Source organism: Corvus hawaiiensis, chromosome Z (assembly GCF_020740725.1).
Source record: "Corvus hawaiiensis isolate bCorHaw1 chromosome Z, bCorHaw1.pri.cur, whole genome shotgun sequence".
NCBI classification, from domain to species: domain Eukaryota; kingdom Metazoa; phylum Chordata; class Aves; order Passeriformes; family Corvidae; genus Corvus; species Corvus hawaiiensis.
The window spans coordinates 69,080,217-69,095,994 of NC_063255.1; the positions used below are offsets into that span (position 1 = coordinate 69,080,217).

Here is a 15,778-nt window from a genome sequence, read left to right on the forward strand (position 1 = left end):
GTTTATATACAGGTACCCATAATACCAAGTATCAATTTCTTAGCATCTAAGTTCCCAAAGGTTTGATGACCAGCTGCATTAAAAATACAGACTTTCCTAATGACATTCCCCATAGTGTATGCATACATATTGCAGATGCACCAGAACAATGTAGATATGAAAAAAATTTCTACGGGTAAATTAAGCTGAAACTCCTACATAACTGTACAAAAATTAAGTTTGACAAAGACATCTCCTCCAAAATGAATCATGCAGTAAAATTAAACTCTTACTTAACATTTGTTAAAGAAGGCTTTTGCAGTTTTCTGAATTCTAACTTAACAATTCTCAAAAAGAAAAAAAAGTACAGTTTCATACAGACAGTAAGGTTAGTGGAACCATACACTTCTTCAAAACTCCAGTTATATGCTACTTAATCTCTGAAATCAGCATTACAATCAATCCTCAGTGATGAATTCTGGAAGTATCCTGAAAAGCTCCATTTCCTTTCCTTTCCTCTTCCACCACAACAGTTTTGGCTATGGTCTAGAAAAAGCACTTAAATACAACAAGGAAATATGTAATACATGGGAACAACAGCCAATTAAAAAGAAAACAGAAGACACAGAAAAGGCTTATTTTGTCCTGTATTTTCCAGGTTCTTGATGAAAGCATTTACATTTTTAAAAACATTTCTGGAAAGTACTTCGGGAGATTCCACCACACTTGAAACTGGAAGTGCAACTTCCAAGCTTCGTGAACCAAGTCTAAGAAATACCTTAGGACTAAGTGAATTGTCAACAAGTAGAAAGTGTAAACACTAGAATACTTCAGTCAGAAAACATGAAAAGGTCTAAGAAGAACGCAATTTAAATGCATACACAACTTCCTCCAGGCCAGAACTATCAGATTTCTCAAACAGCAAGACTTGCATGAGTTCTTCACATTTGCTGCATGGATACAGTGAGTACAATAACTATTTCATTTATGATAAGAATAAAAATCCAAATTCTGCTCATTATAACAGTGAAAAGGACAGCAAAAAAGCACTAAAATTATGCTAAGTGAGAATCAGTAACAGTATTGTCTTAACCATTCCACAGCCATAGTACTTGGGAAAACCATAGGGGGACATCCCTAAGTGGAAAAGCACCGAACTCCACCAAACTCCTAAAGCAGGTAACACTTATAATAACCTGTTAAAAAAATCTCAGTTCCGAATATTTAAATAATGCAGCTGTTTCAACAGAATTTTGTAGCGACATTGACTCTAAACAGAGAATAGGAAATTCCAGCTTGACAAGCTTTCATTAGTATTTGTGTGAATTAAGTGTAACTCAGAGAATCATGAAAAGCTGCTAAAGAATTATAACATGACTAAGAACTTCCATTCACATACACTTAAATAACTCTTCTTGCAATTTTCTGCTTAGAAAAGAGCATAAAATACCTGTCTTGTACCAATGATACCATTCATTTTAATTTTCATCAGTGAAAAAATTGAAAAATACTTACATTTTTCCTTACTGCTGTTACTGTTATGTACAAAATCTCCATCAGGACGTACTGTAGGGAAATCATCTTCATCATCTTCTACCACTAGATTTGAGAGAGTGTATTACGGGAGTGAGAAAGCTTTTCTAGTTCTTTGGTGTGCATGAAAGAATTAAGAGCATCTTCATGGCTAGCTAGCACTTTTTCCTATAACAACAGTCATGAACCCTCCCTCCCTTTTCGGTTTTTTTTCTTTTTGACCCAAGACCACTACCAATGTAAATGTCAGTTAACAGCAGAATCTAACATTGCTCAGCATTGAAGTTTAGCACTCAATTCTCTGGCAAGAGCGACATATTTTGGTGTTACAAGTAGGAGCCATGATTCAGTAGCTATTTAATCTTCTACACTGGAAAACTAAAAAAAAGTGGAATTGCACTTCTCTGGTGTTTTATTACTACCAAAAGTTTCACACTGCCAGAACAAACACAGAGATGAATATAAATGCCTCAGCAGAGTGCACAGATATGGTGACAAGCTGTACTCTGATATAAGCAATTCAGAGATATGTTGACATCCACACCGTAGTCTAGTATGGTCTCAAGTGTGCATTCAGTGCTCTATTTCCAGCCAATATGTCTCAGAAGCATTACTTAAGGCAGCACTTTTGACTTTTTCAAAACAGTGTATTGTTTCTATCAAAACTAATATCCCATTTGGTTTTCAAAATAACAGGTAAGAGACAGCAATAAACTGAATTCACGAGGGTTAGCAATTGGTATTCTATAAAAAAACACTTCTAAAAAGCATTGCTTTTGTACAGTTGACAGCTACAGGTTAACATCAAGCAGATTTTTACGCAAATCTGAATGCTAAAGTAAAAATAGTTAACATGTTTATGCATTTATGCAAATGATTGGTCCTTTACTAAAGTAAATTTAAGATACATATTTTATTTATATGACATTAAATTTTACTGTAACTGTATCAATCTGTTTCCTAGCTAAAAAGCTACATTCTGTGAAGGGAAGAGTTTTCAGTTACAGTGTTACCTTTATCCCTCTGGAGTTCATCTTTGGAAACTGCATCTGCACAAGCATCGAAGTATTTCTGTAAAGTATCAACTTGTCTACATAAAATGTCTCTAAAGGTTTCCATTTCTGCAAGCTTCTCACGTAAGCTATGGCCCTTCTGAAAACACAAAAGAAAAAAGCCTGGAATGTTTCCACATACTCAACAATAGCTTGATTCATTAAAACTAAAATTTAATTTAAAAATATATTTCTGCAGCTATGAAGAGAAACTGAAGTACATTAAGGGCATTTTAGATACCAGCAATTATGAAATACTGTTAAATGTCAGAAGAAACCATATCCAAAGTATTTCTTACTCATTTTGTCACTGGTCTCAATGTTTCCTCTTGACTCTATCTGCTACTTCAGAGCACTCCACAAAAGCTTATTAAAAATGGGATCTTACATGCTACCAGCTTTATACATATTTGCCTGAAAGCAGTCAGCTCTAGTTTAAGATCTTTGTTCCGATTCTTATTCCCTTTTCTTGTGTTGTTCCTCTTCTGCTCTCCCAGAAGTACAGCACACCCAGTTCATATATTAAATATTCATATGGATGACACAAGGAAAGCCATAATTTGTCAACCAGTACTATATCGTATTTATTAAGCTATAGAATTAGTGTTTGTTTTCATTTGGAGCCCAGGATATTCTGGTGAGTAAACTAGAAAAAGTTAATGAACGCACACACAAGTTTCATTTTCTTGCCACAGAAGATGACACCACAGTTTAAAAGGGATGACTGCACAGAGGCACAAGAGAGCTTACTGTATCACCTGTTCACCATCATATGATGGACCACTGTTATTTAAACTAAATATTTTGCATTTTTTCTATAATTATGTGAATGAGTCTTCACATGTTACTTCTTTTCCAGTTGCACATTATTTACGCACAAATACTAGGAAAACTTTTTGCACCAACCTTGAATGAAGAGGTGGATGTTGCAGAGTATCCACTTGCTCCAGAGACAAGAGACACCATGGAGCCATGGCGTCGCAAACTTGACTCTGATCCATAGCCAGATTCAGTCTAAAAAGCAAACCACACAAAAAGCTTGAGGCCTTTGATAAAATAGAAATAATGAAAACAAGATTAACATCATTTTCTCTGAAACACACCCATTTGTTTTTTGCAGTAGAGGTTTAAATAACTCAAACTGTGCCTGCACCTAAGATGTTGATGCAGTATCTGTAAAGTTATTATAAACTTATTTTTTATTATCAAATTGATTTGTAAAATAATTTGTTACCTACAATGAATTATGTGCCCCCGAAAGGACACAGCAATATATATTTAATGGTTAAAAAAAGGCAGAGTGTTTCATTATTTTGGTTTACGTAATTCCTAAGAAGTAACTTTCACACAGCCTATTAAAAAACTTACATTACTCTACAATTAATTGGGGGATTAACATGGTTCAGCCCCAAGACAATCAGCTTCAGTCAATCCTTCCAATCACACAAATAGTACCACTTTCTTTTTAAAAGCAACAAAATAGATATCAAGGAAAATCAGACTATTACTTCTATCAAGTTTTTTGATAGAAGTAAATTATTTTTTTACTGAGAACAAAGGTCTACATAAAACAAGGTAAGACACTGAAAGTAAGAGAGGATACAATAACAGTAATTAACTAAACAATGAAAAAAGAAAAACATCTCTTGATTAGAGTAACATTTAAAAGATCTAAAAATAGAGTTTGACAAATTTCCTCACAAGTCAAACAGAAGCAGATACTGAGAAACTGGAGGAAAATAAATTTGTCTAAATGTTAATGTAAATGACATGTGCATGGCAAAGGAGATGAAAAATCCTGATAGAGAATATAAACAATAAACAGATGGTTCAGAATAATACATGAAATACTGTTAGTAGATAAGCTTGATCAAGTAGACAGAGATAACTGTGAAGAACTTTCGACAGAAATAAATTCTGCAGTAGTACCAAAACTCAAATGGGGTGAGGAGAGGGGAGACAAAACAAATGGTATAGAACAAGAAGAAACAATAAAATTCCAGTTGTTGCACATTTTATGGAAAAACTGGAAGCTGTATAGGCCTTAGGAAGGCAGGAGAGCGTGGATAAGTTAAAAAGCAGAGAAAGGTAAGTGTTGATGTGTTGGTTAAGAATTTGGACAAAGTGGGACAAAGTATGTATGTCTGAGCTACAAGTAAGAGTTTAGGCATACAACTGCTTTGTTTCAAAATCATGTAATAAGAATAAATCTGAAAAGAACGTTTTACAAGAGTCACCCAACACTTTGAAACATTTCTTTTAAAGCTTCCTTTAACCACAAATACAAAAAGACTTCACTGTTTAATCAGTACCTTCAATATTTATTTAAGCATATACTACAGATCTTAAGATGATCCAATATGCTTTCATTATAGTCAGTTTGACAATGAAGATTCATTTAATTTTCTCTGTCAGCTGTACACACCAGGAAAGATGATAAAATTTCATTTCAATAGGATATGGCTTAAAGAGCAGATCAATTTTAAAATGAAGCCGAAATAGCAATCTCATTGAGGTCAGAGTATTTTAACTAAGGTTAGCAAGTGTTTTCTGATTTTCTCCAGTAAGTGAGAAAGACACACCTATGCCAGACCTTGTTTTAAAAGCTTAGGAAGTGAAATTTCTGGATTTCTTTATCTGAGATTTAGTCAAAGCCACACCTTAATAGTCCTACTTTAGAACTTCCAAGAATAGATGTAAACTTACAAGTAGAAAATCTGATGCTTTATATTCTACATCTGAATTAAATCCTTTTCTTCCAATATTATGCATACAGTCAATGCTCTGCTAATTTAGTTCACAAAATAAAAGCTGAAGGTGAAAAAAAAACCTCCAACCCTTCTTTCCATATCAATACGTAAGCTTGATTTTTTAAGGTACCTTTTCAGCAGCATATTTATTTGTCTGTCATTTATGCTTGTGATTATTAATTCCACTAAACAATTTATCCACGCTACAGAATCATACACACAACAGCATACATGATTATATGGATACAGCTATCAGCTTGCAAAGTCTACCATAATAAATAAAAAGGTGCAACATAGGTAACTATTTGCTATTGAGAAGCAAATTCAGCAGACATGAAGATCAGACTGAACAGTACACAATATGAATCGAAAGCATGTGCATTTACAGACCATGTTCACAAAACTGTGTCAGACATTTATGTTCAAATAGCCAAGAGGAAAAAAAAAATTACATTGAGAACACTTACTACAAGAACCAGAAAATAAGTACTCATTTCTAACTGATACACAGACAAGCCATCCCGCTCACAGCAGACATATGCAGGCAGATGAACACAAACAAAGCAAGCATGAATCATGCAAAGCCCCACCATTCTACTACCGCAACATCTAAACGAGAGCAGGTCACTGCCGCATTTATGTCTTGCAAAGCAGATCATCATTAACTATTCACTGCAGAAATAATCAATTACATTGAGAAGAGGAATGCAGACACAAGTTTCTTCTGTTAATACAAATTTATTTTCCCAAGATAAAAATTAGAAAAGCAGGTAGAGTTCATATGATAGAAATCAACAGTCTCTGCTTGAAAACAAAATTACTTGTAGAAGTCATATCACTTCATACCATCAAGCACTAACACTAAATTGCCATACTCAGTAAAAAGATGCAGTTCTTTGAAATTTCATGCATACATCACAGCTTCAAAGCTACATTAAAACTGGCATTTGATAGTATTTGCAACACCTTCAGCTTTCTAAGGCAATGCACGAAATCCATTAATCCTTTTGTTACAACAGACAAGAGGAAAAAGCCACATGATCCAAAGCTTCATGTGATCCTTTAACTGGAGCAGATCAGCATATCAGCAACATCAGAAAAGCTGCTTTCAATAAAAAAAAATTCAATAAAAGAAGGTAAGTATTTGCAGAATCATATTGCAGATCTCTTGTTACTGCTCACACTGATCCTTAAGTGGAAAATAATACCCTTGAGCAAAGCACAGACTCACAGCAAAGTTCTCCCACTTAAAAAATCGAATGAAGCAAATTATTCTCACATCTTCAAGGAATTATTTTGATTATGTCTCAATTTAGTGCCCGTGAAGCACTTCAGTGTAGGTTTGTCCAAGGCAGATATATTCAGTTAGCATTATAAATTATTTATTATTTTACATAACAAAAGCAGCAGGCAGCTCCTCCCTCTAAGGCATACAGCTCACCCTAGAAGATGATGAAACAGATATTAGGACACAGTGACTCTAATCTCATTCTCTACAGTAGTTGTGAAAAATCCCACCAAACATCCAAGAGATCAAGCCACAGTATCTTATGAAAAAACCCAGAATACATGAAAAAGTAGTAACAAAAAGGAGCTGGAAGGTACTATGAAAGGCTTGGTGGAAAATAAGCAGATAAGCTCTGTAAAATGACTATGTTCCAAAGGCGATTTTTAGACTAGCTGGAAGTGCTTCAGCAAGATGGGTTAGTTCTAGGATGAGCCAAGGCAGGGCTACCCTAGAAAATGACTGCAGACAGTAAGAACACAACAGACACTACAGGCAGGGCAGTACAGGATGCATTTCTGAGGACTGAAGTTGAAGATACAATTATCATGTGACTGTAGGTCTGATTTTTCAATTATTCTGAAGCTGCTGACAATGGAAATTTAAGGTTGCAAAACCAAGCTGGTAGTTAGCAGGAAGGCAGAGACAGAAATTCCACAATCCAGGTCAGAGCAGCTGGATGATGATCCCCCGCCCACAGCCCTCCCAAGCACAGTGCACATGACTACTTAAAAGGAAAGAGCTTCTAATATGACCTTTCTTGCAACTGCAAAAACAGGGAAAGACATTGTAGACATAACTTTCCTCCAGCAGTGATACATGTTGCAATTCCACAGTAAATACGCATGTTATGTGTACAGAAGGAAATCCCAGGGATTCCAAGTTGAAAAATAAGTATAAAAATAAAATTCTTCACTGAGCAAAAGTACCAAAACCCAAGCTGACAATAACTGCAACGCTTAGTGGACTTAGTAATAAAACTAAAGCAGCTTGTACTGCTGGATCATGAGACTATAAGCAAGACTGGGAGAGGCTACACTCATTCCTCCCATGAATCTGGGCTGTCTGGAGAGGGACAGGTAAGGTCTGTATCATCATACAAAACTAATAAACTCCGTTCTATTAGACAGTGGCAGAAAAAGCACTGACGTTTTGGCCTCAGCTCCCAATGCACTGAAGTAAGTATTCTTACTAGTTTTCATGCTTTGAAAGCTAGTGGGAATAGTTGCAGATTTTAAAGAATTAATTAATTCCATTACATATTGTCTGATCTTGGTTTAAGGCTAGCCCTTGTGCAACTGTGCCTTTAAAAATAGGAACAGTTCTGATCCCAACTGAAAGCACTAGTCACATTATTCTTTTTAGCAGTTATACAAAATTGCGTAATAGTTATATTAAATATTATTACATCATCAGGATGCGTAAAATTCAAAAGGGAGTGTTGCCAGGGTTAATGCATAAGTGCCAGCTAAGGCAGATGAGCCAGGAGGCAGTAGAAAAGCTGCTGCAGGCGTCCGAGCACCGGCTCTCCCATGGAGCATCCACTAGGTGGAGGGAAAGCCCGTGCCTTGCAGGCACTGAGCACACAGGGATATAACCCAGCCCGTCTCAACAGCGGGACACAGCAAGGAGGACTAAGCCACACACCGTGTTCACCGTTAACAGGCATTTAGGCAATCTTACCTATCCTTCAAAACGGCAGGGAAGGAGTGATTGCTTCTTCCTCCAATTGTTGCTTTAGGTTTATTTTTTAACCTAAGGTAGTTAAGTATTATATTAATATTGCCTCTGTAGAACTAGAAAAACACATCCACCATCTGTATTATGGTGAAGAATCTTGCGCTAAAGACCATAATGGAATTTTGAAAGAGCATGGTTAAACAGCAATGGAGGAAAAGGTACTTGTTGCAAGCCTGAGCCTGTTCTGGATATGGACTTGAGAGGCTTACACTTTGCTTAATCAGAATAAACATTTTATTAACAAGAAACCCTACGATTCAAAGTACACATGCAGGCAAGGTTCTTACTTGCACTAAAAGAAATGGAGTATAAAAAGCTTTACAGCAACACAGAACACATATATCAACAGATAAATATGCTTAGCTTCTTGTCAATAAGAAGAAAAACTGCCAAAGCAAATGCTCCTGCAAAACCCTTGCAAAACCCTTTGCTCCATAAAGTCCCTTGTTCATCTAGTGCAATTAGCAGGTATCTTGTCACTACTAAACTCAGATGGGTTTTTTCCCCTCCACTCAATCCTTAAAAATTCATTTAGCCATCAGAATAGAAATATCTATCAAGTGGCTGGCATACCCCTGAGTATGAAATACACTCCAAGCTTTGGAGGATAAAAAAAGTTGGAATTGTCAAATTCCATAATATATTTGATTTAGAATTCAAGGAAAACTATCTTACACCCATGAGAATATGTGAGAACACGGGCTGTTTAAACTGCAATCTCCTAACAGTAATTTGGGAAAAAACAGGGACAAAGAAAGGTTCACTTTTAATACACTGCTTGTTTTGCATCTCACACCCTATTAAATCTAACACAATTTTCTTCATATTCAAAACCTATTACCTATTCTTATTTCCTTCTTGCTGTAGACCTTATCAGCTCTCAACACCTACTTCCCTCAAAAACAACAGACGCTCACTGCACCTCTTATACATTTGAACAAAAAAGTTATATGAAATAAGGGACTCCAAGACACACAACTTTTTGTTATGTTCCTGATACAGCTTCAGATTCCTGAAATTGACCAGGGTTGAAAATTCATAAAAACCTTTGACTTCTATTAAGTCAAAACCATGTTTGTTTAAAAACAAAGCCCAGTCTGGTTTACAAGCTCCTCATGCATCAGCATTCTGCCGTCAGTAGAAGCTTTACCTGCATTTCTAATCATACATCAATTGGACAACGTAAAGATTCCGTATGTTAAGCGCAAACTATCTAGGCAATAATTCTGTCCAACGGTAATTTTCCTTTTAAACAAAAGATGAACATATTGGATATAAAGTATCAGAGTTCTGAAGGCATAATTCTCTACAGACAAACTCAACTATTCTGCATGATAGGCAGAAAAAAATCAGAATTATTAAGGTTGGAAAAGACTTCCAAGATGATCAAGTCCACCCTTTGACCTAACACCACCATGCCAACTAGACCGTTACACTAAGTGCCACATCCAGACTTTTACTGAATGCCTCCAGGGATGGTGGCTCCGTTACTTTCCTGGGCAGCCCATTCCAATACCTGACCACCCTTCCAGTGAAAAAATTCTTCCTGATGTCCAACCTGCAGAGCCTTCCTACTCTCCAGCAGATCAACACTCCCACCCAGGTTGTCACCGGCAAACTGAGTGAGGGTGTCCTTGATCCCCTTATCCAGATCATCCGTAACGATATGAAACAGAACTGGCTGCAATGCTGAGCCCTGGTTAACAGCAGTGGTGACCGGCCACCAGCTGGGTGTAACTCCATCCACCACCACACTCTGGTCTTGACCACCCTGACAGTTTTTTACCCAGTGAACAGTGCACCTGTCCAAGCCATAGGCTGCCAGTTTCTCCAGGATAATGCTATGAGAAATGGCGTCAAAGGCTTTAGTGAAGTCTAGATAGACAACATCCACAGTCTTTCCCTTAGCCACTAAGCAGGTGACCCTATCATAAAAGGAGATCAGGCTGGTTGGGCAGGACCTGCCTTTCACAAATCCATGCTGGCTGGGCCTGATGCCCTGGTTGTCCTGTGTGTGCCAGTCATCACACTCAAGATACTCTGTTCTATGACCTTCCCCAGCACTGAGGTCACCAAGGTCAGGCTGACAGGCCGTAGTTCCCCAGATCCTCATTTTGACCCTTCTTGAAGGTGGGCACCACATTTTCAAACTTAGAGTAATCTGAGACATCCCTGGTTAACTAGAATTGATGATAAGTGATGCAGAGTGGCTTGGAAAGCTTTTTCATCAGCTCACTCAGTCCCCTTGGGCAAATCTCATTTGGCCCCATAGACTTGTGAGTGTCTAAGTGACACGGGAGGCCACATCCTCCTGAGTTACAGGAAATCTATTCTGATCCCCATTCCTGGTTCAGCAGCTTGGGGGCTGCTGGCCCTGAAAATATTTGGTCTTTCTGTTAAAGACTGAGACAAAGAAAGCATTAAGTACCTCATCCTTTTCCTCATCCTTGGTGACAGTGTTCCCCATCCTCATATCCAATAGAGGATGCAAATTTTCCTTGGTCCTCCTTTTTTTGTTAATGTATTTGTAAAAACATCTGATCTTATACAGCAGTGACCAGACTGAGTTCTAGCTAAGCTTTTCCCCTTCTAATTAACATTTTTCTCTATGTGACTTACCAACATCCTTGTACTCTTCCTGAGGTGCCTGCCCCAACTTACATAGGAAGTAACTTACATTGCAAGATCTTAAGTCAAATGAAGCTGGTGAAGGGTCTGGAGCACAAGTCTGATGAGTGGCTGAGGGAGTTGGGGTAGCTCAATCTGGATAAAAGGAGGCTCAGAGGAGACATTATCACTCTCTACAGCTACCTGAAAGGAGGCTGTAGTGAGATGGGTGTCAGTCTCTTATTCCAAGTAGCAAGTGACAGGACAAGCAGAAATGGCTGCCAAGTTGCAGCAGGGGAAATTTAGTTTAGACATTATGAAATTTTTTTCATGGAAAGGGTTGTAAAGCACTAGAATATACTGCTCAGGGAAGTGGTGGAGTCAACACACCTGAAAGTGTTAAAAAATGTGTGGATATGGCACTTGAGGACATGGTTTAGTGGTGAACATGGTGGTGGTGCTGGGTTCACAACTGAATGTGGAAATATTAAAGGTCTTTTTCAATCTTAGCAATTCTATGAAACACTTGATACACAATGGCTGTAAAGTTACACGAAAACAGTTTTTTTACAAAGAATAGCACGACATGATTCTATAATTCCCATTTTAGTTTATGGGTTAAGAACAAGTCTAACATCACATGAAACAAAATGCTAAAGGGATAAATTATCTGAATACATTCAATGTTTAGACATAAGACCTAGCCTCAGATAAAGAACGGCAAAGATATGCATATAAAGCAGATCCCACATCAAAAACTTCATAAACAAACTTAGATTATGCTAAGAGTTTTGTATATTTCATGTAAAAGACACATTTGGATATCTAAAAGGATAAAAATTCAGGTAATTTCCAAAACCTTGGTGAATCACCAGTTCAAAACATGAGAGTATGTCCTCCTGTCACAAGGTTTCACAGTCTCTGTGGTCAGGACTGGGAAAATTAAGTTGTCATAAACTCATATTACTTTTGTGTTAAAAGCAGTTCATCTGTTTAACCGCCCCAAATCAGTGTCGTGTGTGACCACTAGAGGGAAATAGCGAAAAGGAAACAGATACGGCTGGAGGTTACTATTGGTCAAAGACCAACAATAACCCTTACCCTGTTTCTGCTTCAGTCCCTGGACATAGAAACCTCCTTTTCATGGTAGACAATTAAAACCAGACCAGTTTTACCTTTAGCCTTTATAATTACATTTGAGACACACTGCTTAGTGAAGATAAAGTTTTCCACACAGTATGCAAGTAGTAACAATGACATTTAGTCCTGAATGGATGACAGCAAATTAGAAATTGTAATAGAGATTAAAGAAATTATTCTGAAGTTCTATTCTATTCACACTTCTCAGCCAGTTCAAAACAGTGAACCAACTAAGAACATTCATTTTCGGTTAAGATTGTCCAAAGACATAGTACAAATCAATCTAACAAATGTTCTGGCTCAGATTTTTTAGAACTTCATCTAACAAGAAGTAGTTGGGCTCCATACAATTTAACTTAAAAAAAAATTTAATATTTGACATGGAGAAAATTGGGCACATCTGTCTCAAGCACCATGTCCAAGTAGAAGACTTTTCTTTACATTCAGCTGTTCTCGCATTAGTCTACAAACACACAGCTCGTCATGAAAAGTAGTTTTACATACCAGCCAGAAGAACAGGCACAGGATTTCTTCATATACACGTTATACATTAAGTAGGCCCTCACCAAACTGGTTTTCCCTGTACGTATGCACACTTCGGGAAGCATCAGAAGAAACAAACTTTTAGTTAAAGCCTACCAAACCCATTAAAAGTAATGAAGTAATATACAGACATATTTCATGTGAAATAAGTTATTTACTCTATTCATAACACTTAAGTTTATACAGGCTTACTTAGGAGTTTGTAATTATGAAATGCAATTTTCAGAAAACTCATCTTTGAAAATTAAAATATTAACTGATATTACATACAATATTAACAAACGCATCAGTAAAGACATTAAACTCAGCCAATACAAAAACAACCTCCACACTATTATTGTTCATTGATGCAAAAAGAAACAGACTGTTTTTATTTGCTGAAAGCCAACACCCACTGTGTAATAGGAAAAACAACTTCAAGTATGGCACAGGTGTCTACAGTAAACTGACCTACCCTGTCCTTGAAGGAAAGATCTGGAAACTGTTTGGAAAACGGCTCACAAAAGGCTGCTTCTAGTACATTAGAAGAAAGCAAATCAAAGGATCTATGCCTTAAAATGTTCAGGACTTTGAAGATAAATGTTATCATGGGTTTTACACAGAACTGTAACACTGTTGGTCCTTATTAGGCTGTGCACTAAGCTTTGGGACACCATTTTGGTCATACTTTTCTTTCCAGAGGAGTAGAAAGTATGAACAAGATAAAGGGTGCCAGCGCAGCACTGGTACCAACATGAAAACCTCCCTGTGATAAGCATTAGCTAGAGAATAGTATAATAAAATAGGCACCAAACTGCTTGTATTAACTCAAGTCTTCTACAGTAACTAAATCATCCTATTTCATGACAGCATGTTTGTTTTGTACAAGCTGTAGAGCCCTTTCTGTAGGAACTTGTGCCTTAATCAGGCAACTGCAGAAACACATTCAGTATGTCGGTCATCGATTATTTTGTAGACCCATATTTTCTAAATACTGCTGAACTCCAATCCCATTGTTGGTTTTCTCACAACAGTGTACCCAGAATAATTCATCGTGAGAAAGCTACACATGCGTTAAGAGCTGACAAACTGAAACACTAATGTTATTGCCTGCAGAGTAACAGTGTGTATGGGGGTGTGACATAAGACTTCAGGAGAATGGCCATATTCCTGCTGTTAACTGCTTTGAACTGCAACACATTAAAAGCTGACTTCACCCCATTGTGAAGTGAGGGGAGGGAAACTCCCACCTGACAGTAGGTAAGGTGTTGTTTCCTGACCATTCTGCATGGCAGTGACAAAATGTGTATTCTGTCAGCAGATCTTCATAATCTGACAGATCTGCTTATAGCCCGGTTCAGACATTGAAAAAGCAGCAGCCATAAAAATGGCAAAAGCGAAGCTATTGTATCTACATCCAAAACCACTCCAGACTCAAATCTGCCTCACAGTTGAGAACAGTAAAGAAAAATGGCAGATTTGCTGTGTAACACAGGGCTCTTACATCAAGACAGTGCAAATCAACAAGGAGGGCGGAGAACCTGTCCAGTCTAGTGTAACACAAGTTTTTCTCCTAAATGCAGCCTCAGATCCACATATTTCAGACTTTCTTCCCATACGACCAAGTTCAAACTCATAATGGAGCATGTTTTTTACTCCAGGTTCTGTCTACTCAGGTGGATACTCCAAGAGAGACTACGTATCACTAGCACTGCCAGCTGAACACTCTCCATCTGTTGAAGATGTGTCTAGCCAGCATGATGGCCTCTTTTCAAGAACTAAAACACAAACAAGTCCAGTAACTCTCTGAAGGTCAATTAGATATACTTGCAAAAAACTTAAGTCCTACGTATTGTTTGATTAGATTATGGGAGCTATAGTCTAAGTAGCTGTTATCTTTGCACTTTTCTTGGCGTTTTGCAAAACTAGCAGGTTTACCTAACAGATTTCCTCAAACTCACTAAACACATGAATTATATATTTTCTGTTTAGCCTTGCTTAGTATTTTTGGGGAGAGGTAGAAATAAGCATGGAAATAAGTACATGCTGCACTTTTTGAACTGCACAAGAGTAAAGCAAAACGTGAAGGAAACAGAATTTAACCAGACCTTTTATTTACATCTGAAAGTCTGAGAACCAGCAAATTGAGGCAAAAAAACTTCATCTTGTTAAAAAAGAACTGTTTCAGGACAGAGGAATTCTGTTGGGGTTTTAGTTTAGTCTTAGTTTTTTTTTTCTGTTAAAGGAATTTTCTCCCATATGCATGTTGCTAGGGGACAAATAGCTGTACTTAAGAAAGACAAAAAGGGGGGTGGGGCGGGCCTGGCTACTCCTTTGTCTACACCTGGGTGTGGGGTCAGTTCGCTCTGAGCGTCCTGAGAGAGAAGCTGCAGGGAAAGGAGCTGCTGCTTCTTTCTTTTTGGCCGTTCTTTCTTCCTGCTGGAAACAACGCCGGGACCCCAAAAGCCGCTTTCCCTGCCCTGCTGGAGACCGAGCTGTGGCTGCCCTGCTCCGCTGCTGCTTCGAGCTTTCGCTACGCTGTAGCCCTGCTCGCCCTGCCTGCCTGGGCCTCCGTGGGGTTCTCCCATCTGGATACATCTCGCCTGCCACCCGGGATTTGTGCTCGTCCCTGCTGTTCCAGCCTGCTGTTCCCGAGGGCCCGGCCGGACACCGGGATCGGCTGCCCAGGGGTTTGTGAAGCCTTTGTCCCATCCCTTCCCGGGACCCCAGGCCGCCATTGCCGCGTGCTCCCCGAGCTCGCTCCGGAGCGCCCCCTGCAGCCGCGGGGGAACCATCGCACCTGCCCTGCTCACCGGGAGCCGCCAGCGCCCCTGCCGGCTGCGAGCGGAACTGCACCCGAGGGGAAAGGGCCCGACAGCCGAGAGGGTTTTGTGATTGTTTGCTGTTACTGCCATAGTCATTGCTGTTTGTTTGACTGGTTATATATATATATATATATATATATACATATATATATATATATATATATAGTAAAGAACTGTTATTCCTATTTCCCACATCTTTGCCTAAAGGCCCTTGATTTCAAAATATAATAACTCAGAGGGAAAGGGGTTATATCTGCCACTTCAAGGGAGGCTTCTGCCTTCCTTAGCAGACACCTGTCTTTCAAAACCAAGACAAATTCTTTTGCTGGGAAGCAGAAAATATTA

At 38.3% G+C, this 15,778-nt stretch overlaps 1 protein-coding gene across 5 annotated transcripts in view; it reads right to left on the minus strand.

Annotated features, from left to right (window-relative positions):
- Positions 1-15,778, minus strand: part of CERT1 (ceramide transporter 1) — an 84,455-nt gene that overhangs the window by 27,277 nt on the left and 41,400 nt on the right. For 3 of the 5 annotated variants that reach the window (XM_048292819.1, XM_048292818.1, XM_048292822.1), the window contains 3 exons: positions 3,471-3,578; positions 2,526-2,664; positions 1,495-1,578 (listed from right to left, as the gene is read on the minus strand). In XM_048292819.1, coding sequence (XP_048148776.1) covers positions 1,495-1,578; positions 2,526-2,664; positions 3,471-3,578 — 331 coding nt within the window. Of the gene's footprint in view, positions 1-1,494; positions 1,579-2,525; positions 2,665-3,470; positions 3,579-5,904; positions 6,222-6,280; positions 6,509-15,778 lie in introns of those variants that run through there. The other 2 variants (XM_048292821.1, XM_048292820.1) reach the window with 2 other exon arrangements.